The sequence below is a fragment of the Heliconius melpomene genome, chromosome 10 (assembly GCF_056956725.1).
Source record: "Heliconius melpomene rosina isolate 202511_hmr_F chromosome 10, ASM5695672v1, whole genome shotgun sequence".
Lineage (NCBI taxonomy): Eukaryota > Metazoa > Arthropoda > Insecta > Lepidoptera > Nymphalidae > Heliconius > Heliconius melpomene.
Genome location: NC_140398.1, coordinates 7,200,746 through 7,228,205, shown reverse-complemented (window position 1 = coordinate 7,228,205; position 27,460 = coordinate 7,200,746). Strand labels below are relative to the sequence as shown.

At 35.6% G+C, this 27,460-nt stretch overlaps 1 protein-coding gene across 1 annotated transcript in view; it reads left to right on the top strand.

Moving 5' to 3' along the window:
• The window catches only part of Corin (corin serine peptidase), a 68,691-nt gene that overhangs the window by 34,135 nt on the left and 7,096 nt on the right, over nt 1-27,460 (top strand). The window contains exons 6-15 of the mRNA XM_085191936.1: nt 2,276-2,470; nt 5,772-5,904; nt 6,513-6,665; nt 7,127-7,345; nt 7,733-7,874; nt 8,300-8,502; nt 22,566-22,746; nt 23,275-23,428; nt 25,440-25,563; nt 26,616-26,764. Of these exons, the coding sequence (XP_085048062.1) occupies nt 2,276-2,470; nt 5,772-5,904; nt 6,513-6,665; nt 7,127-7,345; nt 7,733-7,874; nt 8,300-8,502; nt 22,566-22,746; nt 23,275-23,428; nt 25,440-25,563; nt 26,616-26,764 (1,653 nt within the window). The remainder of the gene's footprint in view (nt 1-2,275; nt 2,471-5,771; nt 5,905-6,512; nt 6,666-7,126; nt 7,346-7,732; nt 7,875-8,299; nt 8,503-22,565; nt 22,747-23,274; nt 23,429-25,439; nt 25,564-26,615; nt 26,765-27,460) is intronic.

Sequence of the window (27,460 nt, the reverse complement as noted above, 5' to 3'; positions counted from 1 at the left end):
TTAACGCATATATATAAACTTTTGTAGTTTTATCTAATATGATATTAGTCTATTTATGATGTTTCCTTAATTTCACGCTGCATGCCGCATGTAGCAGAGTAGGCAAAGGGAAACAGGGAAGCAGCAAGTTTTAAGATACTACGTTTCCTACTTTCAGCTGAATCCTCGAGGTATTGCGTGTTGAGTGGCGGAACTCAACGCAATGGTTTGCCTCGTTACCAGAAGGAGAAAATGAAAATGTTAAATATTTCATTCCCCGAGTGGAAATTGAACCCGTAACCGTCATGTTTACAGTCGCACGTTACGTTAATAATAAATTTTAAAAAAAATAAACATAGTGATTGTGGATTCGATTTCACGAAGTGGTATAAATTGTTTCATTTTCTATCCCGTAACAAGAAAAATCACAGCGTTGAATTCCGTCATTGGGTGGGAAATGGGGAACGGAGTGTTTTAATTCCCTCCGCCTAACCTACTATTTGCGGGATACAGCGTGAAGTTGTATTCCAAGCCATTATGAGAATGAAAACTTCAAAAATTTCATTACTCGCCATAGCAAAAACAAATAAAGAATTTTAGTTAAATTAGGTTTTTAACATAGAGCCTTTGTTCAAATATTTCAAAGGCTTTCGAGCAGTGTGCATACTGACGAGCTTTAATTTTAAGTTTAACCTACTTTGTTTAAGCTATCCGTTACGACGAAGCGAATGTGGATTTATTCCATCAAATAAGAATAGTTAATTCATATAAAATATATTTTTTCTGTGTTTTAAAATAAATAAATTTTTAACAAAAAGAAAAACCGACTTCTAACAACGAACTAAAAAGTGAAAAATAATTTTACAAAGATTTTATAATTTTGAAGTCGGTGTCAAGCTAATGCTACAACACCTTTACTACAATATCTAATTACTAAGCCTGTTTGTTTTACTTGGCACCGACTGAACGATGCTTCTTAAACGAGTGGTGATGGTGGTGGTAGTGGTTCTCAACGAGTGGTTGTGATTGTCCTATGTAAAACTTCATTTAATTAGGTATTATTTTTGTGCAAAGTTACATTTTGGTATATTAACAAGAACATACATAAAAAGTATTCGGGCGAATTGGGCATTTCCCTTCTTTGAATTTGGTTGAAAATGAGAACATCCTCTTTTTTGAGGTTGGTTGAAAAGAAATGCAACCATCAGGAATCTCACTTCTGACATCAATTTATAAAGTTTTTGCTTGTAACTATTACAGTATAATCAATTTTTTACCAAAAATAACAAAAAATTCTCAATTTTTTCCGGATTCCATAATCGAAACCTAACCAAACTTTCAAATAAAAAAAAATATCAAAATCGGTTCACCCAGTTAAAAGTTATGAGGTAACAAACATAAAAAAAAAAACAAAAAAATCAGTCGAATTGATAACCTCCTTTTCATACAGAAGTCGGTTAAAAAACGACTCATTCGGATTTTTGACAGAGAGACGGAGAAAATCTGAATATTATTAGGTATACAAATGTCTATCCCGTTACTGAATGACGGACAGACAAAGTAAAGACCAAACTGCGCGACTTAGAGCGAAGTTTCCTTGATGGAGAGTCAATTTTTCCATAATTCTTACGGAATTTTAAATTTGGGATTTGAACCAGTGCTTCTTGGAAACTTATATATATTTGTATTTTGAATTATATATAATTTCATTATCATCAGAACTGAAGATGTAATCTAAATTTCACCTCAATGGATCAAATCTAGCTTGCAAGATTTCACATGTACTAACACAGCAAGTCCTCTAATAACATATTATGTTCTAACAATAAATCTTGTAACAACATATCTTCGTTTGAAAAGTTGCTTAAAGCAACCTATACATATACCTAACCTATAACATATACATATATAAACTATTGGATCGTTTATATGAATTCTCTTCACCATTACAATCCAAGTTCAATAATTCGTGCAATTCGGCTTTGCATTAAACTTGGAACTATCAATAGCGGCTAGAACAATGCCAAGAATATTGGTCGCCATTCAACTCATCTTTATTGTTTGCTTTAGACTCTATTGTGACGCATTTGGGGGTGCTGATTGAACGCGGTAGTTGCTGGTTCGACTCTCACACGAGGGAATGATTGTATTTAAATTATTGGTAATATTTAAATGACAACGCAAGCAAAAATGCAAGCAAGAAAAAATGTCTTAGGTTAACTTGAATTTGCTTGTGTTTGGAAGGTAAAAAAGGGTGCTATGTAAGGTTATTTAAAACGTCCTATTTTGTTCACAGTACGTCTCACAAGTGGTGAACAGATCATCGGTCGTCACTTGGCCAGCTCCCACCGAGGCCCCTGGCGCTAGAAACCCGGCGCCCGGGGTGTGTCTACCAGTCATAGTGACTTTCTGTCAACAACATCGGATCTCATACAACTTTACTGTATTTCCAAATTATATTGGACATTTTGGACAGAGAGATGCTCAACAGGTAGTTTTTTTTATTAGTTCGCTCTGAATATCTTGCATAGCATAGAGGGAACCTTATGGAAACGCACTTCGTTCCCCACACCGCCCAATTTTGAAGTCAATTCATTTTGGGCAGTGGAACTCAACGCCGGGAAAAATGCCTCCGCTTCACGTAGTGTCCCGCATATATCAGTTTAGGAAGACTAAACCTAGAAACCTATTGTTAAGACAATCAATCCCTATTGTAATAAAATGTATGTTTACTATTAATTTTATTCCTTCTAGCCGAGGACGTTGTGGCGCAGAGGCACAAGAGTGGGTTGTGGGTTCGATCCCCACTCGGGGAAATGATATTTTTTTTATTTGTTAATATTTTAATTCCTTCACTCCAGCACCAAGGCAAAAGCTCGGCACTTAGTACCGCCATAACACGCAATGGGGGGATGGAGTGTCTTAGTTTACTTAGTTTCCCCTCCGCCTAGCCTGCTATATACGGGATGTAGCGTGAATTTTATTTTTTAATCAATTATAAGTTAAAATTATCACATAAAATATAATAATTAAATATTAAGTTTATAATGTAAGGAGTCTAATAAGACTTATGTATGCGAGATATAGCGTTAGCTAAAAAGAAAAAGCCTTAATTAAATAATCAAGTATAGTATATATGTACTTACCTAAAACAATTATATTTAATACCGTCATTAGAAACCGTTCGTGACCACACATCGCGTCGCTGGATTATTTTTGTTCGCTAAAGCCTAATTGATTTGCCAGAGATGGTGCAAATTCTATCAATTTCAATTATCTTTTAATTAATATTTTAAGAAATGTATAATTTACAAAATTTAAAAGCTTAAATTCTACGTTTTCGAAGTGTTTGTAGTTTTTTTTTACTCTGCATTCACCACTTTCCTTGAAAACATATTAAGCGAATTAAAATATATAAAAATAATGTTAAGATGTTTCCCTAAAAATAAATAAATAAGTAGTCGCCGAAGGCCGCGTGCTCGATAAAACGTTGTCAAGAATAACCTTGAGATGGAATTGTAAGAACATAAGTTGTTATTCTACGTAATATTTTTTATTTTATAAAAGATCACGGCCTTTAATCTTTTATATTATTTTTATAAAACTTCCTCAACTGAGTGACTGACGTCAAAACTGCTGGATTTAAAAAGTTGAAATTTGGCATTTAAGGATAGGGAGTGTAAGGGAGCTAAAAGCGGATATTTAGATATAACTGTAGAGGATATTCGATATTTAATATTTTAATTTCTTCACCCAGTGGCTTAACATTAAGTTCCCAGGTTCCCTATGCCAATCCTGCTATGTGAGGGATACAGCGTGTAAACAAAGCCTTATCTAATTTGGCCATAGTTCTGCTTATATTTTGAATATAAACTCTTCCTTAGTTTGAAAAAACTATTTGGTCCTAAGAATAATACTTTAAAATTATAACTTCCGCCACTCAACACGCAATACCTTCAGAATTCAGCGGAAAATGGTGACTAGGTTCCCACTGCCTGCCCTGCTGCTAAAAAACACAAGCGTTTAAGATCTTCTTAACATTAGGTTCCCAGGTTCCGTTACAAAAAAAGCATATAAGAATTTCAACATTTTATCGCGACGGCGTCATCTATACTTTACAATTATGTAGGGTGATCGACGTATATTAAATGTATTAACAATAGGAGAGCGTTGTGATTCATTACATGGTCCTCTTTGTTTAAATAATTAAATTAAGATTCATGTTAAGATAAAATAGATATTTCTGTAGTCAGTTTTCCATATTACACAGCCTTAAATGGTGATCAGTCATGCCATGGCATGGCTGTGATAGGAAAACCCATCTCCATTCTCCGTTGTGGCCTGCGAGTAAATACTTTTTTGGCCAACTTGAAAATTTCTCTATCGATTACGTTGCCAAATTGGCTGATGCAAGGAACATCATATAAAATGAGACGCTCTGAAAGGGTTAATCTTAATCAAATGTATGGCACAAATACTGTCCTCACCAAAAGTCCATTTTCCTACCCATGTGATGATTTGACCAAGGCATCAGATAACTCAGTCAACGTATACGCTTGTATGACTAAATTTGAACTTGCCATGAAAAAGAAGAGTGTTCCCTTTTTTCTCAAGATACGGAACCCTAAATAATCATCAAAGCCAACTCATAAAACGTGATAAGTGATAGCTAATGATGTGTAACAATCAATATTACGATAATTAAGCTAACAGAGCTTTCACTCTTTGTTGGCACACAATGAACGTCACGTAACGTCTTGCTGGCACAAAGGGTTATTTGTAGACGCGTCATAGATAATTAATTTGGTTCAAGTCAAAAGCAAAGTATGGAATGGATTTCCTTAGTCTTGGTTTGATGATTGTGATATAGAATTTAACTCCATATTCACCTAAAAATAAATAAATTAATAAATAAATTCTTTATTTGGAACTAAAAATCATTGTAATGTCTGTAGATACAGATCTTAGTGGCTGATACGATCAAGGGGGGGTGGTACAACATGTGACGGTAGGGGACGGTAGTAACAACTTTGCTATAAACGGGCTACAGCGTAAAGCTAAAAATAATCACAGTCTTTGTAACTGAATTATAGGGCATTATGTGTTAAATAACAAATATATAAAATATAGTAAAGCACAGTGGAACAGTATCTGATTATAATATAGATTATGGTTATGAGTTCCTTCGGGAACTATTATATTTATTTTCATTTAGGTCTGATTGTCTATCAAACGCGGCGTTCTGTTCGACCACTCAACACGAAATGTCTCAAAGACTAGTTGGTACTTAGGTTAATAAATCCCCCTTTCCCCCCACCTACAGCAGGCTATATACAGGATACAGCGTGAAGCTGAAAGGGAGTGGAAATAGTGGAATTATATTATCAACGAAGCAACGTCAGGATACCCAACTAGTGCTCATGTAACTTGATAACACAAGGTTATTAACAATAGATGAAGACAGCAATCATAGAGCGGAAACTATCTCGTGGCACAATCCATTCCGTTTGCTTCATTATGTCATATTAATTTCCACTAGTTTGATATAACAATATGGCTGTAAGATATATACATATTGTTATGTACCCCGCATATAGCAAAGTAGGCAAAGGGACCCCTAGTATTAAGAAATTGGGTTCCCTACTTGTAGGCCAATTTTCGAAACATTTTTTATTAAATTGCGGAACTTAACGCCGCGCTTTGACTTGTTACTAGAGCTAAGAAACGATATGAAGGCTTTAGCTTCTTATTTTTAGTTTCTATTTTACTTAATTACTATGTTTCATAAACAGGATTTAGAGATCTACGACGCGGTAGTGGACGTACGGTGCTACGAGCTCACTGCACTGTTCCTATGTTCATTATTTGTGCCCAAATGCGGCCCACTCGGTCACATGGTGAGGCCGTGCAGAAGTCTGTGTCAAGGTACCAGGTACAGGTTCAGTACCAAGTTACATACTATGTAACTTGGTACTGAATTTAGAAGTTCTAAGTATATACTATATTTTAATCAAAACCTTTTTTTAAAACATGAAGCGACTTCCACTCAGGAATATGAAATGTTCGATCATAAGTGGAAATTGAAAAAAGTCGTGTTAAAGAAATTCAAACAATATTTGCCGATTACAAATGAAAAAAAAAATATATCAATCGGGCGCTACACAAAGCGCAATGCCTCTAGAGTACGGCGGAAAGTGGGAACGTAGGTTCCCTTTGCCTAACTTGCTATATGCGGGATACAGCGTGAAACTGATTTATTTTTTAATAATAAAATCGGAAAGACCCATGATTCATAGAATCCCAAGTAATTTTAAAAAAACGTAAACAAAAGCAGCTTTAGAAAAGCTTAATGGATCTCAAGATTGCAATACTTATCGTTGACTTGAAAATATTGTCGAACTCGTTGTTAAAGTAAGCTTTTGTTTTGTGACAAGGGGTCGAATGAATAGATATCGACATAAATAATTGTTTTTATATATTGTCATGAATTTCCTGTGTATTTTAAGTGTATTTCAAATATAATTTTCTAATAGAAACCATGCGTCGTTGCGGTTTCTTCTTGGAGGTCTTTGGACTTTCAATGCCGGACTACCTACAGTGTGAGATATTCCCTGAGTCCACCGATACTGACGTGTGCCTCGGCAACCGCGAAGTGAAGGAAGCAAGGTTTAGAGCGGCTAAACCAAGTAAATAATATAAATAATTTTAATAAATTAAATCGACGTGTAATACCCGTATCTCAAGAACTACTGACCCGATTTTGATGAAACATAGCTATACCGTAAGGTAAAATCTATCATATTCAAGCATACAGTTGCAACATTTATCGATCATTCCTATTCATTCTCTAATAAGGCAACAGATACCTTAGTCAACGTGGCTAAATACTGGCAAAATATGATCTGAATTTTCCAAGCATTGACACGAAGAAGAGAAGAACATTTATCGAACCAATTATATCCATAACCATTGCGTAAACAGTCAAAAACAGGTGTACCACTGCGCTATGAAGGATCTTATGAGGAACTATTTATATAAATAACTGAGTGTCACCACTCAACACGTGAATGTCTTATCACTAGATTCTCCACAAACTCTACTCTGTAGAGATATACGAAGCTACAAAAGTTCTTTCCTTCTACAATAGTGTGCCCGACCGGTTTCCAATGCGACATGAACCGTTGCATACCTCACGACTGGCGCTGCGACGGCCACGTGGACTGCGCTGATCGCTCAGACGAACTCAACTGCAGAGTCTGCAAGCGAAGTGGGGACGTACACTGCGGGAACCAACGGTGTATATCCCAGGCGCATTTGTGTGATGGCAAAATTGATTGTCCTTGGGGACAGGACGAAAGGAATTGCTGTAAGTTCATTAAAGCTTATGGAGCTTCTCATGAGCTCAACCATTTGAACGGGCTTTTTTCAAGTCAAAATTGCACATTTTTTTTTTTGGTTATTTTTAATTTGCATTTTTTTTTCTATTTTATGACACGTCCAAGTAAATGTTAAGCATTTTTATGGAATAAAGATATTTTGACTTTGACTTTGACTTTGGAGTTGAAAAGCCTTAATGTTCTGTTCTTCTAAGAGTATAATATTTTTTAGAAATATGTAAAGTTGTAATATATCAAAACATTATACATAATTTTGAACATTTTTAAATTGTTTTACAAACTTACACAAATATTTTTTTTAGAAAATTTAAAGTATACGTAAAAAATGTTTTCTAAAATAAAATATTTGCTCATAGTACGATTAAGTGAAGCCAACGGCGATGTGGGCAAAGGAGAACTGCAGGTATATCGCGCGGCCAACCAGTCCTGGTTTCCAGCTTGCATCACCACCTTAGACGACTCCACTGCTGCTAAACTTTGTTCTATGCTTGGTTACACGTAAGTATATTATAATTACATATTATATTTTTTTATTTATTTATTTATAACAAAGTACATAAAAATTAATTATTCTTCGCGGTCTTAAGCCCGATTTGGCTTGTGTGACCACTGCACATTCCTACACTGTACATTAAGTTATAGAAAACATAAAAACTATACAAAAATACAAATATTTTTAACAAACACAAACATAAACGAAATTACTAACAAAACAAAAAATAAAAATGTGATTGTGAGGTAGGTTGAAAAAAGATGCGTATTTGTAACTACGCGTACGTTTTAAATGTCGAGCTACATTGTGTTACTTTTATAATAAGAAAAAATATATATTTTTTTTTGTTGCATTTCTTTTTTATTTTTTATTTTTATACATACTTATATATTATTTTTTGTTTTTTTAAAACTATGATATTTAATCGTAGCTGGGTGAACAGAAGCTCAGCAATATTCGGGGCGGGCGCGCGCGCAGGTCGCGGTCACGTGGTCCCCGCGCCCCAGATACAGCACATACACGGTGTGGCGCAGTCCTATAGAGCTTTTCAACGGAGCGAGGGCGGCTTGCTACGGGAACTGAAGGACTGTAGACATGATACTACGAAGTTACACCTTGTTTGTAATAATTATGGTAAGTAAATCTACTACTAAATACTTACACTACCACTCGACACGCAACGTCTCCAGAACTCGGCGGAAAGTGGGGAACGGAGTGTGTTAACGTTACGTTCCCTCTGCTTACCCTGCTGTATGCGGGATACAGCATGAGCTGCATGATGTAATTTAATAGGCAATACTAATAGTGTCAGAATGTTTAATGAATAATTTTCATGATTTTTTCCTAATATCTCTCTTTATGTTTTATTTTAACATTATTGAAAATATATTCCTTCTTCTAAACGTATAAAAATTATAGTGTATAATTCTTTTATACACTTCCTATATGCAATACCGTGTTGCAACACCGAGTCGACATGCTCAAAGAAGTGCAAATATTATTATGAATGTTGAAAAATTTTCCGATACTCCCCTACAAAGATGCGTCAGAATCCTGCATACTTAAATGCTAATGGTGCTGTGAACTTTTATTTGAAGTTTTACTTTAAAAATTTGTAAGATATTTCTGTTGAAAGAAATTAAAGAATGTCTCTTCTTCACTTTGTGTTTATGGATTACACTCTCATGTAGAAGATTACATGATTAAAGTGTTTTCGTAATAAGATCTTTGATGTTCGCGATTATTACACATTTTAAACGAAACTCTTTAATTGGATTAATAGTTTGCGTATATTATTATACATTTTTGTGGCCTTGACTACTTCAAAGTATTCTAAGTGTCCTTCCTCCGAGTATAAGATCCTTAGTGATCAGTAAGAATTCTTTGGTTATGGGTTCGATACTCCGATTTCCAATCGTAGAAATTAAATATTTAATATTTTCATGTTGTTCTGGTAATGAGGTGCCAGCGCACTCAAGCGCAGCGTTGAGTTTCGCCACTCAACACGTAATCACAGTAGGAAGTGGAAGTATCTTACCCTGCTATGTGCGAGATACAGTGTCAAGCTTAAAAAATAAAACGAGGGTTATCATTCATAACTGTCGCAGAGTATCCATAGTGTTATTTAACGTAAACTAAATTATTATAAATTTTGCATTAAAAATTGAGGAATATTAAACTTTGCTCCATAACTCGGCGGTAAGTAGAAACCTCTGAAGAAAGTCCCCACAAAGACCCGCCATGAATAAGTCATGATGCTCTCTGGAAAACGCTTATTTGCATACTTATTTATGTATTTCATTATCTTCACTAATAAAAATAATGGAAAAATATATTTCATTGAAGTTATAATAGTTGCTAGTTGTCGCCACTAATTTTTGCGTGAACTTTAAGATGTAAAATGGAAAATCCCCTTTTTACAGTTTTTGTAGGAATTTTGTCAACTGTCAACTAATCTTATCAGTCGGGGCCTTAAAGACTTCGGCGGAAAGTAGGGAATTGAAGTGTCTTAATGGAAACGTAGTGTCTTAACACTAGATTCCCAGGTTCCCACTGCCTATATTGTTATGTGCGTTAAATTAAAAAACATATTAAAGTATATATCAAAATAATAATAACATTTTAAATACACAAATAAGCTTCTATAAATATGGAATATAATTGGAATCCTTTAGCTTTAAAGTGGTTTCTAGCAATTACATGCAGTGAGCTTAATCCGGTATCGTCATTAGCGACGCCCGGCAAAGCCTTCGCGGTCGTGGAGGCGACATTTAAAATAAAATTTAAAAGGAAAATTTGAAATAATTTATCCTACGAGTCCTATCCTACTTCCTATTAATATTATCAATGTGAAAATTTGTTAAGATGTATGCATGTTGTTATTTTCTTTGACTACTTTAACAATTTTGAAGATTTTCATTTGAGGAAGATTAACTTTGGAAATAAATAATTTAGTTTTGTGTTACTTTCCACTGTATCCTACTTATAGCACTGTAAAGAGAAGAAAGCTAGTGTTAATACACTCTGCACCATCCTTTCCACCGATTGCGTGAACTCACTGTCGCGCTTCATCTTGTTACCATACTTATTCATCCCTCGAGAATCGAACGGAAATACATACAAATAAGAAGATAAATACAAAATACTTTTATTATACATATGTATGTTTGTATTTTATGCACATTCTCGGTAATGAGGCGGACGGTGCGGCCGCGGTCGAGTGGTTCTATTGCCTGCACTGAGGTTTAGCTTTTACGACGCTCTATGATAAACTGTTTCCAATTTTGTTTCGTTATATAGGATTTTGTGTATACAAGGTTTTTTAGAGAAAATTGTTTAGTATTTATCTTAATACAGTATGTATAAAAAAAAACTGTTATGTAGCGGGATTCGAAGCTGGGTTAATAATTCTTGGAAAACGTCCAAGTGCGTATGGTTTAGTAGTTGAACTTCTTCTATAAGTGTAGAAATTAAAAAGATAATAAAGAATGTAAAAGGTAGAAGGTGAAAATTACGTTTTCTATGCCTACCTCATTTAGTCTGACTTTAATCGCGGGTTTGGGGATTCAATCCCACTTAGGCCAATAATTTAATTGTATTAAAGCACGGCGTAGAGTTTCGCCATAAAACTCGCAATGCCTCCAGAATTCGGCGAAAAATGGGGAACGGAGTGTCTTAACACTAGATTCCCTCTGCCTAGAGTAAGTAGACTGTGCAAGGAATACAGCGTGACCCTAAAAAAAATATTAGTGACAAAATTGCAACAACCACGTGAAATTCATCTCTTTAAACGATTTTGTCCAATTTGATTGTTAATAAATATCAATTGACTGGACGTCAGGCGACTCTACGCTAATCTTTCCCACGCGCAAAGGATTAACCTGCAATTTGCAATTTTTACTCGTATGATGAAGGTTCGCATGAAAATCGTTAAGTAGAATATAAATAAATTTTATTGTTTTTTTTACATATTTAGGAAGTTAGGAACAATATTAATATTAGGATTCCTTTTGTTAAAAATTGGTCTTCTTTATAAACCAAAGAAAAAACCAAAACCAATTTATCGCCTACAATAATGTATAAAACCGCAATACAAAGGTAACAACTGGTACAAATTTTTACAGTGGCCATACAAAGTTATTTGTTCATCAAAAGCGAGCCACTTCGACTTTCAACTCTGAAATTTTTCCGACCTCAGAAAAACGCGAAGTATGTGCACAATTTGAATTAAAATTTCGCATAAACACAAGTTATGTGGTTCCGTAAGCATTCCGCGTTCTCTTGTGTTTTATTAAAAAACCTCTGGGTCGTTGTCCTTTCACCGTTTGCAAGTAGGTAGGTAGGTATACTCGTATTTTTACGTACGGTCATTAACTTGATGCCGTCATGGTACAGTTTTACAGCGTTTCACTGTAAAAACGACAGTTGTGAGTTCGATTTATTCTCGTGGCGAATTAATTTTATTTAATCGCTGTGGTAAAGAGACACCTGCAACATCTGTATCCAGGTCCTCTTTTGCGTTTTTCAGTATTTTTTCCTAATAGCAAAGATTCGCACAATTGATAACTGGGGGACAACAAGTGTTGTCTAGGCATCTGTAAAGAAGTAAAATATGCAAATACTATATCTGTATGTTATATGACTCCAAGGTAGATGATACAAGCAATATAAGGGGACCAAACCAATATGGAATATATTAACAAACTTCATTTCATATAAGCTATTGAATATTATGCATATTTACCTCACAAATACTGTGGGACAACATTAATTAGACATAATGTCGAACTCTGCAGTTATGACTTGATATTTACAAAATTTCTTCATTTCTTCACTTTCTACTAGTAACTTCTTCTTCAGTAAAAAAACAGCTTCATGTAGTATACGCAGGTGAATACGTAGTGATATATGTGCGTAGGCAGAAGAAGCATGGTCTAAGAAACTCCATTTCTCATTTTTCGCCCAATTCACAAGACATGTCGAGTTAAGTGGCAGAATCAACGTCGCTTTTAATCTACCACAGCGAGAAAATGAAAATAATTTAATATAATAATTTCCCCGAATGGAGATCGAACCCAAAACTGCCGCGCGTTGACGTCAGACGTTGTCCCCCTACGCTACGCATTGAGTGATGGAAAATTAATTTAAATACTTATATAATCGTTCCACCGAATGAGGATAGAACTCACAGCAGTCGTGTATCACGCCAAGCGGCTTCAAAATTCAATTAATATTTGTAATAATAAATTATTATTATTTAGAGATTTAGCTAAAACAAAATTGACGGTTCGTTGAACAAATTAAACTTGACGTGGCCGCGATAATTTTAGACTTACCGTTGGAAACCTTTGTAAGGTAAAACATATATTGTTATAAGTATTTTAATTACAGAGGCCAGTTGTGGCTTAGGGGAACAAGCGTGCGACTGTAAACGCCACTGGTTGTGGGTTCGATTCCCACCTTAAGAAATATTTAATATTTTCATTTCCTTGCTCGTTCCTTAACTGTTGTAACTTATATTATAGATTTGAATTATTTTTCCAAAAATATAACAATAAATTTAAGAGGGCAAAGCCCCAAGCGAAATATTTTTATTTTCAATATGTAGGGTACATATTGAAAATAAAAACATTTCGCTTGGGGCTTTGCCCTCTTAAATTCCTATGAGGATGGATGTTTGTTCCATTTTCACGCAAAATCGATGGAAAAATAGTTGTTTTCTTTCATATTAATTATAGGATATTGATTAATCTCGTAGAAGCGGAGAGGCGTCTACGAGGTCGTAGCGCAGATTTGTAGTAAGCCGTAGCAAAGTAGTGTTATTATTTTTTATCACCGCCTATAAATTTGTCTCGCCCTTAAAATAATAACAAAAAATAATTTCGAAATCAAGAGTTATTTTTCAATTCATGAACTTTTTGTAAAGTCCGTGAAAAGTCAAACAAAATTTCAAAGGATATAAATCATGCAAGCTGCCTTTATCCCAAATCTTGACTTATTACCGAAGTTGGCATTTCTATAGAAACGAAGAAAATAAAGAATGTAATAAGATCCGTTATTAAACAAGTTTATTAAGAAATTAATAAATGAATTTTCATTTGGATAATTTTTTAAGATTTGTAATGAGGGCTAATGAGATTAATTAGGCTCGAGATTTTATATTGGTTTGAAATATGTTGTCGAATTTGTCGTCAAGGCTTTATAATTAGCTGGGAGATCATTTTATTTAGTTTTAATTACACGCTGTATAGCAGCAGCCGCGTACAGCAGGGTAGGCATTAGGCTAAAAAAAGTTGAGTGTTTGAACACTAGGTTCACTCATCCTACCTTATTGCGAGGACTGATTTACTACAGATTATCCATACCTATATTATAAATTCGAAAGTAACTCTGTCTGTCTGTCTTTTCCGCAATCAGGGCCAAACCGCTAATTTAATTGTGATAAAATACTCATATAGAGATACTTGAGGGTCCCGGGATGAACATAGGATACGTTTTTTTTCTCATATTTGTAATATTTTCGTTATATACCAATATATTAAAATAATTAATTTGACAAGGAATTTATTCCGCCATGTTAATAACAATCGTCGCTACGCGTTGCTAAGCAACGGCTTGCAAAGTTTGCTGTTTTAAGAAAACGTCACCCACAGTGAGTTTGCTTAATGCATACATGGTGCACGCCGATATAGATTTATACAAATCTCTTTATACAAATCATTAACAAAAATTTGATGATTTCTATAATTTGATATTCATCCTTATGAAAATAAATATAATAGTCACTTTTAGCATTTCATCTAGATGGAAATTATAATTTACTGTATAACATTCTAATAAATAATTAAGATGTGACTGATTCCAAATGACCTAGCCTTCGGGCGGCATAGTATGAGTATGACCGACGCGAACGGGCGGATGACTTTGATGATTTTGTAAATTTTTATAGATTTTCGAATTACTATTATTTTTTATGTAATTATTTGCTGCTTATAATTAATTTATCTCAGTTCGGTTATCTATACCGATGTTATACACTTAAAATATCGTAATTTTAATCATTTGAGATTTTATTTAATATTGTTCGCAAAAATTAATAATTATTTAATATAGAAAAATGTTTAGTACGCGCGCACAGCAAACTTTAGGTTTTTTTTTCTAATATTAAGAATTTCCTTTAGTTACTTTTACTTCTTTGGTTTGTTCATTTCGGTTACTCAGATATTTTTTCTAATAATAAATCTCCACTTATTATTATTTTTTAACTTATTTTAGTTATTTAGGCTTATATTTTCGCGGGCGTAGCCGCATCCGGGCCCACTAGTAATATTATAAGAATAAAGAGACACAGCTGTCGTAAGTTACAAAGAAATGCGCAAATTATTCCTGTCCTAGACTGTTTTTGATATGGTTTTAAATAAAAAAGATAACCAACGAGCGTCTAGAAAGTTTGAACGGAAAAAAAATGCAATACATTTTTATTTGGACCCATCAAATATACGGGTTGTTTGACCGATGCGATTGAATACCAGGCCTTATAGCCGCCATTACAGGTAATGGAATTTGATTTGCCACACGAAAGTTGAACTTATTACTAAGAAATAAGGTTTATTTTCATTAAAAAAATCACAAGTTATAGTCTCTTACAATTTTAAGTGATACTGAAAGTTTGAGTGGAATGTCTAATTAGGGAGCCTTTATTCATGAGCATTCTGTCAAAGTAGTTAGAATTAAATTTATATATTACACATATAAATAACGCTACGACTATACAGGATGGTTGGAAAGGGTTCGTTGTACTTTACTGATGCTTAGGGATGCTGTATGTGTTCAATTTTCTATATAAAAATTGTATTTATTTTACTTAAAAAATGGTATAGATTATATTTAGATATATATTTTCTTCTTAAGATAATTATTTTTTACAAAAATAAGAGTAAGTTGAGGCCAGTCGCGACAGGTTGTGGGTTCGATTTCCACAAGAGGGAATGAAAAATTTTATATTTTACTCTGGTAACGAGGCAAAGCGTTGAGTTCCTCTACTCAACACGCAATGTCTCCAGAATTTGGCGGAAAGCAGGGAACGGAAGTGTCTTAATGGAAACGGAATATTTTAACACTAGGTTCCCAGGTTCCTTCTGTCTAACTTGCTATATGCGGGATGCAGCGTGAAGTTAAAAAAATCTTAAATAGAATATAATACTTCCAAATTTCTTGGGTTACAATTTGTTAATTACTTTATCCATTAAAAAAGTTGTTAACAGTTCTCAACGAAAATGCTCAAGCACTCGTTTTCCAATAATTAGAATGTTGATTCCCGGTGAAAATAAATTTAAGGATTTATATTAGGTACATATATATTTGGAGGGTTTTTAAAAGTTAAGTGTTTAGTTAGAGGTCGAGTAGGTAGAGTATAGTGAGTATTGATTTTTTTCTGTGTCACGCTGTATCATATATTTTTTATTTCCTTTTCTACATTTTACATCTATTATAAAGACATTTGTAATATCCAAAATAACTCTTTTAACGCTTCTATATAAAGCATTATAATTAAGAATTAAAAAAGGATAGCTTTCATCGAAGCTTAAATCAAAATAATGTCCACTATTTGTGTGATTAATACATAGTTTTATTAAATTCCCGCGAGGGTTAGCTTTTGACAGGGTATAAATTACCAAACCCGAAGACGCCGTGAGTTGTTACCCGAAAGTTCTTTAGAGCTAGCGACGTAGAAGTTTTTGGGTTCTGTAAATCAAACGAAAAAACGCTACCGTTCTAGGATCAAATAGCTACTAAAACTTCGCTGACCGTCTGTATGTCTATTTCTCTGTTTATCCGTCTATCATGCCTTTTGCTCAATAATCGTTGTAAAGGAAAAATTCTGAAAATTGAAAATTTATAGGTTTAAAATAACCTAATATATTTGTATCCATATTCCATGCTATGTGCGGGATAGTAAAGCTGAAAAAACTTTTTCGTTTCATACGAAATGAGTCATACATATTTATAAATTGTACTTCCCGTTGCCCTGCAATCATGAAATTGCATATGAAATGGTACGGAACACTCGGTGGGTGAATCTGAGTCGCATTTGATCGTTTTTTGTTATGTTTACATGATGGCAAGTTGCAAAAGGCAGAAAAAACTTTGTAGTAAAAGTTTATTGAGTGACTAAACTTTGTGTTTAACATTTTCACTTTTCCAAGTTAAAATGTAAAATGTTGTTAAAACTTGGAAAAGTGAAAATGTGAAATGTTTAAGTTGCTATATGGCGAGTAGAGGTCACAAATAGAGTAGACCTTATGATACGGAAGCCGTCGGGGGAAACACATACTCTTCTTCTTCCTCCTGGCATTAATCCCGGCTATTGCCAGGGTCTGCCCTCCTACTCAACCTACTCCACTTTGCACGGTCTTTTGCGTCCTCGGTGGTTAGACCATTGGCTCTCATGTCCTGCATCACGACATCCAGCCAGCGCTTCCTTGGGCGTCCAGGAGGTCTCACTCCAGGAACTGATATAGCAAGGCACTTGCATCCGACATAGTTCTTAGGCCGGCGCGTAACGTGGCCAAACCATCTCAGACGACGCTCTTGGAGCTTATCCGCTACGTCACGGACCCCAAGACTACCTCGAATGAATGTGTTGCGTATGCGGTCAGACCGCGTTACGCCGCACATCCACCTCAGCATCTTCATTTCCGTGACGTGAAGCTCCTGAGTGTGCCGAGATAGTGCCGGCCAACATTCGCTGCCGTATAAAAGAACCGGTCGGATGATGCTCTTGTATATCAGCCCCTTGAGCTTGGGCGGTATTCTGCGGTCGCAGACCACACCAGTGACCTCCCGCCATTTGGCCCAGGCAGCGCTTATCCGCCCTTGGACATCGTGATCGATGCCTCCAGACTCGTGCATAACGGATCCAAGGTACCTGAACTTCTCCGACTTAACGGCTGGCTCAGGACCTATAAGGATGGTGCTCGAGTCCCGGCTCCCGCAGGCCATGTACTCTGTCTTCGACACATTTAGTTTAAGACCGCCGTTCTCAAGCGTACCCTTCCAGAGGTTCACTTTACGCTCCAGCGTCAGTCGGTTCTCGGCAATGAGTGCTATGTCGTCGGCATACATCATCAGCCATGGAGGCTGGTCCTGGATGTGAGCCGAGACAGTATCGAGCACTACATTGAATAAGAACGGACTAAGAGCCGAGCCCTGGTGAACCCCCACTGTAATCGGGAAGGGTCTAGTGTCGCCAACAGCAGTCCTAACCATAGAAGCGGAATCGTGGTACATGTCTCTGATAATCTCAATATAGGCCTCAGGGATCCCTTTGGATCGCAATGCCCACCAGATACACTGACGAGGCACACAGTCAAAGGCCTTCTGCAGATCTAAAAAGGCCACATGCAGAGCTCTCCTTTTTTCCCTGTATGCCTCCATCAAAGTTCTGAGGGCGAAAATGGCGTCCATGGTGCCCGATCCTGGCTGAAATCCATATTGAGACTCAGAGATAGTACACTCTCGGCGGAGCCTGAGGTCGATCATGCGCTCGAAGAGCTTCATGGGGAAACACATACATATATATATATATACACACACTACACACTACATACACACACAAACATATTAAGCAAATATATATTAAAAAAAACTTAACATACAAATAAAATATCTAATATAAAACGTTGCTAATAAAATGAAGGCAATAAAGTAAAATCCAAATAATCTTGATTGAATATCTAAAGCAATCTAAAGGTCTTCTGTCTGAAGACCTCACGTTAAAACTTTGAAATTTAATTTCTTTAAATTTGTCAGAAGTTCATTTTAGTTTGTGCGATAAAATGTGATGAATGTTTACTTAAGTATGATTTTCGTCAAAAGTTTTCAGCAATATTTTAAAGGTTTATTTGTGTGCAATTGTTGTGTTGTTGCCTCTGGTATTATTGGGATATTCAGGAATTAATTTGTAAAATATGTGTAAATATTATATTTTTAAATATTGGCTCTCATGGCACAGTGGCAGTGGATACGATTCCCACTCGGAACAATTAATTATTTTCTTTTGTTTGCTCTGGTAACGAAATGAAAAATAAAATCATTTTTTGCCATTGTATAAATCTAAGGGTCGTATTTGTAATTTTATACATATATGTATAAAATGTTTTGCTGTTTGGCACTCATCCACTTCCATAGGTTGGCTGGAAGAGATTTCTTTCAGAAATAAGCCCGCCATTGTAAACATAACTTTTTAACTGTTTTCTTACTATTTTCTTACATGTGCAATAAACAATATATATATATCGATGCGAGAAGCCCAAGACCGGGATGGTTGGCGTTTGATGAGGGAGGCCCACGCTCAGCAGTGGACGGCGATAGGCTGATGAAATAAAAAAAAATATATATCTCAGGAAGATCTATAAAATCATTGTATTCCCTTTTTTGTCCTTTATCTATAAAATAGAAAAATACCACACACGACATATCGTATCGTATCATATAATATATCGTCGACAGCTTAGCAAAAATGTAGCGTCAGCGCTCTCCCAACTATCTTTTACTGTCCACCTGAAGCGAAACCATTGTTATCTTTTAACCCTACCGAGTAGAATGCATTCGTCCATTGAAGCTCTATACATCAAGTGGATTAGAGCCTTGTACTTTTCTCTTCATTCTTTGTTCAGTGTTGAGAAGATTTAGTTGAAATGTCCATGCATTTAACGTATAAGAAGATTTAAATTTTTCCATGTATCTGTAAATATAATAGTGAACTTTTATATGTAATTTTGATTATGCCACCTTTCCTTGAAATTAAGGAATAAGGATTTTGGATTTAATGAACAAGTGAATTATAAGCAAAACAAAAATCTCGACTATATAAACTAAAATGATATATATATACTCTTGTACCATCAAGACACATTCAACGACGACATATCATTTATCAAAATCGGTTCACTGATTTTACAGGGGACTAAAGGAAAGGACATCCATATTACATACGCGCTAGAAACATAACCCTTCTTTTGGGATTCGCCGCAGTCGTGTAAAAATTGGGTAAAATAAAATTAATAAATTCATATGATTTTGTGGAGTAAAAATAAACTTGGCCATATGTTGTTTTAGACAACAAACGACTTTAGTTTCTGACAGGTGCCTGATTGTAAACCCATTGTGGGTCCAACCCCTACTTCGGGGAATTAATTATTTTCATTTACCCGCTCTGGAAAAACCTAGCGTGACGTTGAGTCACGCCTCCCACCCTTATGCAATGACCTCGACTTAAGTGAAAAGTGGAGAATAGAGCGTCTCGTCACTAAGTCTTCCTATCTTACCATACCCACCTTAAATTATTTAAGAAATGAGCTAGTTATTGCTTGGTCAACGCTACTGCATGTTTATTTTCATATATATAAGTACTTGTAACATATGCAAGTATTATCTTGAATTAATTAACACGCGTTTGACCACCTGCGTCTTGCGGTTAATAGTTATGCTTCTCAGCAATCCAGAAGTAATAACGGCAAGCTTGATATACAATATATTATTATTATAGTTAAATATTATTTATGTTTCTTTGCTCTGGTAATAAGGCAAAGCGCTGCGTTGAGTCCCGCCATTGAACTCGGAATGCCTCCAGGTTTTGGTGGAAAGTGGGGAACCAAAGCGTCTTAACCCTATGTTCTCTGGTTCCCTTTGCCTACCCTGTTCAGTGCCTGAGTAGGCAAAGGGAACTTAGTGATAACGCTTTTATAACACGACCCGATGAAAATGAATGAAATATTTCTTATAATAGATAATAAACATTTATTTTTCACGCTGTATCTCGCACACAGCAGGGTAGGCAGAGGGAACCTTAGTGTTAAGACACTCCGTTTCCCTAGTTCTGGAGGCATTGTATGTTGAGTGGTGGAAATCAACGCCGCGCTTTGCCTTGACCAAAGCGAAGAAATATACATTTAAATAAATAATTAATTTCTTCGAACGGGGACCAAACCCACAATCGTCGCGACGGCCTCATACTCTATTATTATTTTATTAGTATTTATTATATTAACATTTAATGTTTTAAAATTTTTATGATACACAATTATCTTCAAGGTAAGGCTATAGGCCACCTGTAGCTTGATTTACGCTGAGTTTCTTTGACATTATCTGTTTCTTAATTCTCTAAGCGCTGGGATTGCAAAAACTTTAATTATGTTTCTGTAATGGCGGCGCGTCAGGTGGACTTGTGGTATAAGTTATGGGAGTCTGTTTTTATTTTATTTTTTTGTTGTTTTTTATATTAATATATTTAAAACAGGTTCAGGATTTTTACTCGACTGCAAAATAGACAGAGGGAAGACTTTTCCATTAATTATTTATCTAAACGTTTTGTCGGCCATAGCAGGGACACGAATACTTTCTCCCAAATTCGAGAAATTGCATGTTAATTAGCGAAACTTAATGCCGCCTTGACTTTTACCAAAGGAAATGTAAATTTTGGAAAGGAAATGATAATGTTCATTCCTCCAATCGAAATTGAACCAACAAATGTAGTGTTCATAATCACACAACCTCGTACTTATGAAAATACTAGCGGACCCGGACGCGGCTACGCCTGCTTGAAATATAAGAATATAATTTCTATAGACATAATTTCAATCTAGATGAAATGCTAAAAGTGACTATTATATTTATTTTCATACGGATGAATATCAAAATGACGCGGTAACGAACGCGGTCGCGTAGCGACGACGGTTGTTATTAACATGGCAGAATAAATTGCATGTCAAATTAGAAAGTATTTTAATTTATTAGTATATATGTGTAATGTAATATTATATAGCCTATAGCACTTCTGAAGAATGCAGCTTTCATACAAAACAAAAACAAAGTAAATCGAACCAGTAGATCTAGAGATCTTAGCGTTCAAACAAACAAACAAACAAACTCTTCCGCTTTATTATATTACTAGTGGACCCGGACGCGGCTACGCCTGCTTCAACTATAAGAATATTTATTAAATATATTCATGAAATTATTTTCAATTCTCAATAGAATTAGTAAGAAAATATAAGCTCAAATAATCAAAAAGAATAATAAGTAGATACACATTATTAGAAAAAATTATCTGAGTTATTGAAATGAACTAACAAAAGGATTAAAAGTAACTAAAGGATAGGTATTCTTAATATTACAAAAAGTACCTAAAGTTTTCCGTACGTGCGTACATAGATATCGACTCTACGAAATAACTAAACATTTCTCTCTATTAAGTAGGATAATTTTAGCGGGCAATATCAAATAAAATAAGAAGAGAACCAAAGTGTATTTTAAATTAATTATAAACAACAAATAAAGTTCGAAAATGTATGAAAATTTATAAAACCGTCAACGTCATCTGCCCGTTCGCGTCGGTCATACTGTGCCGCCCGCTAGATGGCTAGGTCATTTGGAATCAGTGACATCTCCTTAATTATTTATTAGTATGTTATACAGTAAACTATAATTTCAATCTAGATGAAATGCTAAAAGTGACTATTATATTTATTTTCATAAGGATGAATATCAAAACGTCGCGGTAGCGGTCGCGTAGCAACGACGGTTGTTATTAACATGGCAGAATAAATTGCATGTCAAATTAGAATGTACTTTAAAATATATTAGTATATATGTGTAATGTAATGTTATATAGCCTATAGCACTTCTGAAGAATGCAGCTTTCATACAAAACAAAAACAATGAAAATCGGACCAGTAGATCCAGAGATCTTAGCGTTCAAACAAACAAACAAACAAACTCTTCCGCTTTATTATATTAATATAGAAATATAGATTTTAATACTCTTTACTTCATTATAAATACGCTTGAGCTTCCATCCTATACTACAGTATATTTGTTTACCCTATCCCTAAAAGGGTTTTGCTTAAAATTCAATTTGGAAACCGCTAGCCGTCAAGGTACGACGAACAAAGAAATTATTACGCGATGATTTTAATTTTCACCCTTATAAAAATGCTGATTTATCTCGAAGGGTAATTAGTTTGCTTTACAAATATTAGATTATGGCGGAATTAAATGTTTTTGGGGGTATTTTTTTGGTTTTAATATTTATACTGTATAATTTTAAATTGGTAGAGCTAGTGACTATAACCCACCCTCCGCATAGGCAGGAAAAAGGTATAATTCTCTTTAAACACGCTTTTCCTTTTTCCTAGAATGTGGCAAACGACGTACTATAGGTTCTGTAAGGAAGCGTATAGTGGGTGGCGTAGAGGCGTCGCCTGGTGACTGGCCATTCTTGGCCGCAATACTTGGTGGTCCTGAGGAGGTGTTCTATTGCGCTGGTGTCCTGGTGGCTGATCAGTGGGTGCTCACCGCCTCACATTGTGTTGGGAAGTAAGTAAAAATAAATATTTTCTTTACACATAGATTTATGAGAATAATATTCGATTTCATCTTAATTCATCTCAACATGTATAATTTATTTAAAAAATAAAATGTTTATTAATAGTTTATACTTCATCTTTGGAATTAAATTAAATTAATAAGGAAAAAAGTTTTAAAAAATGTTGTTCCCTTCCCGCTGTATCCCGGCATATAGCATGGTAGGCAGAGGACACCTAGTGTTAACTCCGTTCCCCACTTTCCGTCGATTTTTTTTATTGTAGATAGGCAAGCATTTACCTCACCTGGTGGTATTTGACGATGCGAACGAAGGTGGAGCATGCTTGCCTAGATAGTGCCTATTCACTCGTTCTTTAAAGAGGGCCAGGTTATACCTATCGGGGAACAGTTCAGCAGCAGGGCCTCTCCACTCGGCCACTCCTTTGCTATTCGATTTTCGATTTTCAAGGCATTCCGTGTTGAGTGGATATACTCGTATATTAGTTATATAACATTTTCATAATTATTTTTATTTACCAGTCATTCCGATGTGAACGGTTGGACGATCCAGCTCGGCATCACAAGGCGTCGCTCTCACGCATACTACGGGCAGAAGGTGAAAGTCCGCCGCGTTGTACCACACCCGCTGTACAACGTGGGCGTCGCTCACGACAACGATATAGCTTTGTTTCAGGTAAACATTAGCTTTTGTCACTTCTTTTTTGGATTTTTTGATTATGTTAATAATACAACTATTATATTCTAAAAGGGTAGAGTAAAAAAATCCTGTGCAATAAATGTTATACTCTGTAACTATCTCCAAAACAAAAGATTATATTTTCGAAATTCGAACGGGTAACAAGTACCTACATATTTTCTTTTAGGTATAGCGCGCACTAGTGATTTTTGTCACCGTGACTGTTGCGTGACTGTCACCGTGTACATTACACTAAATGAAGGTGCGCGCATTTGGATACGTGACAATTGGGTGACTTTTTGTCCGCGGAGGCCGGCAACACGCCGGTGACGCAACTGTCACCGCGTCCATAGATTTGTATGCCCGTGCGCGCATTAGCAACTAAATGTCACCTCCCCCTTGCAGTTTCCATACTAGTCGTCTTCCGCATAAACATGAAACAGCAGCGTGTTGCATTGCAGCACCGAATTTTTATTTCAAGAATGGCGTCAAGTTCATCACCAAGGCAAAACGTGTGTTTTCATGAAGATGAAATAGACAATGACAATACTGATTGACGAAATTGAGTTGAGGCCATTGCTCTAAGACAAATGAAAAGTTGAAAGCCAATATTTTCTACATTTGCTTTTTTTTCTATTTTTTAATATAAGTGCACAGACAACCATCTCTTCGAGATCCATTTTATCAAATGTAAAAAATTTCGTCACTGTCATCGCAAGTGCGCGCAGTGGCGAAAAGTATGATGACATGTCAGTGACAAAAAATTTATTGTCACCGTGACAAAAGTTACCAGTGCGCGCTAAGCCTTATTATCCTATTTTATGTTTCAATTAGTCTATGAAAGTCCATAGAAATATTCCTGTCTTAATAAATTAATATGGATGGATGTATCGCTTTTCTTTCTATTGTTAAGACTAATAAATTAGTAAGGTAAGTAACGAATACTCCAATATATCATTTCCTACTTTAATATAGCTTTGCTTACTTCCTAAGTTATTACCTGTTATTATTAATAACTAGAAAACAGTCGTGGCGCAGGGGCACAAGCTTGTGACTATAAGCGCGACAGGTTGTGGGTTCGATTTCCTTTCGAAGAAATAAAATATTGAATTCTTTTATTTCTTCGCTCTGGATATAGCGTAAAGCTGGAAAAAACTAACACTACTATACTACTAGTTCAGGAAAAAAATGGTAAACTATACATTTGTGGCTAAATCCTAAAAAACAATAGCCTTAAAATTTAGTAGATAATAAAGTCGTTAGTTCAAGTGAGGCAATGTTTTCAATATTTGTACGGAACCCTCAATGGTTGATGATAGACTAAATATAATTAGCACTTTTATCGAGGGAAGCCATATTATAAAAGTGATCTCTACGAGTATGTCAGTGGTCGAAGTTAACCCTCGCACTTAGAATCTGTCGCAACTTATAATTATTTCCATTTGACCATGCAGGCGAAGCCGCAGGAATAACTAAATTTGTGTAGTTGTACATAGGCAAATGGCTGCCTTCCCCGCTGCCTATTCACGCCCTCGCCTCTATGAATGTATTTAACATTCCCCCGAATGGGAATTGAACTGATAACCATCGCTTTTACGTTGTGCCACGACAGCCTGATGGTTTTATATAAATATTGTCGTAAATGTCAAATTCATTAAGGAACATCGTTCAAGTCCCCGGGTTTTGGGATGTCGTGATACTCATAACTGAGTGGCAGCTAATTAATTATACTTTAGCTTGCTTTTGTGTTCTTACGATATGTGGGACAAATTGACAAATTATATAAATTTTACTTTGGGTGCTATAAATTAATGATTTTTGATTTGTTTACAAATAAAAGGGTCCGATTGATCATATGAAAACTTTCAGGCCATTGATGCACATGTACGTGCGACTGTAAACGTGACGATTGTGGGTGTGATTCCCACTCGGGATATATTAAAAATATTCCAAAGTTGGAGTCGAAGTGTCTTAAAAAATTTTTTTTAACTTTTAACTCTCTTCCTAGCTGGCAGTAAGAGTCAGATACCATGAGCAGCTATCACCAGTATGCCTGCCACCAGCGCAACGAGCTCTGGCGCCCGGAACCCTGTGCACTGTTATCGGATGGGGAAAACGCGATGACAAAGACAGTATGTATATCATATATAATACTAGCGGCCCGATCGCGGTTTCACCCGCGTGAACTATGTTATTATTAATTTCTGTCTCCATGGCTACGTCCTAGTGACGTCTATGCAAAATTTGAGACTCCTGAGCATTTAGTAACGAATGACAAAGACAAATGTCATTAGTAACGAAGGTTCATACAAACTTTCAACTCCAAAAACAACCCCTTAGAAGTCGAATATTACAAATTCCCGTCTTAGCGAGCACCTACGTCCTATAAGTAACTCCTTTCTTCCTAGCACTTGTAGTTTCTGAGATTTCGTGATGAGTCAGTGACCTTTCGATTTTATATATATAGATCTATAATTTCAATTCGTGAATTAATTTCAATACAGACCCGTGCAACAAATGCCAGAATTAATAATGGCGGAAATCTTTGACATCTTACCAAAGCGAGCAAAAGTAAAATAATTCATTCCTTGGATCAGGAATCAAACCCAAAAGCGTTGCGTTTACAGCCAGACGCTGTGCGGTTGTACTACACTAGCTTCAGACCTAAACATTCCTTGAAGCAAGATCTGAAGTATATTAGTGATTAATTAATTTATATTAACAAATTATTTTCTAAAACATATCAAATATAAAATATCGTAAAAAAACTCTTTCAAGAGAGGAAAATACCTACGTAATTTCCACATACATACTAACGTAGTACGTGAGGGAATGCACCTCTCGTATCTCTATAGAAACTGCTCGATTGAGTTGAACCGCACATTACAGTGGTTCACCGGAAATGCCACATTGTAAGGGTGTATATACATGAACATAATATTTTATTTATAGTTGCTAGTTCGATTTCTACTCATTGGAATGTTATAATTTTCATTTCCACGCTCTAGTACCAAGAGAAAACGCGGCGTTGAGTTCCGCCACTCAATACGCAATGTTTCGCAAATCTAGGTGAAAAGTGAGTAATGACGTGTCTTAACACTTGGTTTCCTTTGCTTAGCCTGCTATATGCGGGATATAGATAAATATTTTTAAGTCATCTATTAAATGAAGTTACATAACACAGTGTCAGAATACGAGCCCGCAGTCAACGAAGTGGAAGTGCCAGTTCTGAACAGAGATCTATGCAACCAGTGGCTGGAGCACCGTGATCTAAACGTGACGGAGGGAATGATATGCGCGGGATACCCTGAAGGCGGGAAGGACGCTTGTCAGGTACATATTTATTACATATATATTTCGAATTAAAAAAATATTCGGTTTTTCTGATTTTTTTAACTTAATTTTAGAGACCATCGTGGCGCAGTGTGATCGTTGTGGGTTCAATTCCGACTCAGGGATGAATAATTTTCATAACCTCGCTCTGGTAAGAGAAAGGAAGAAGAAAAGAGCAAATAAAAGTGTCAAAATTTCATCAGTGCGTGGGCAATGAAAACACTCCATTGCCCACGCATAACATAACATTCATTTAGCCTACTCTAGCAGGATACGCGCGCGCTATTACTCGTGAAACAGCGTGAAGCATATAATATATTATATCTAAAAGGTTACGCCAGCCGTGCCCCAGGAACACAAGCGTGTATTATAAACGCGACAGGTTGTGAGTGTGATTTCCAATCGAGATAATGAATTTTTAATGTTTTCATTTCTTTGCTCTGGTATTGAGGCAAAACGTGTCATTCAGAATTCGGTAGAAAGTGGGAAGTAGACATTCCATCTCACATCTAACACTAGGCTCTTACGCTTAAAAAATATATATAAAAAAGTACATGCATTTTTTTTCTTTCATTTCTAGAATAACATTTGTTATATCTTTCATTATTCGACATTCAATATCTCACTATTAAATGTAAAACAAGAAAAAGAACAAAGATCTATCTTTACCGTGCAGCTTCCTTTGTACGATGCAAC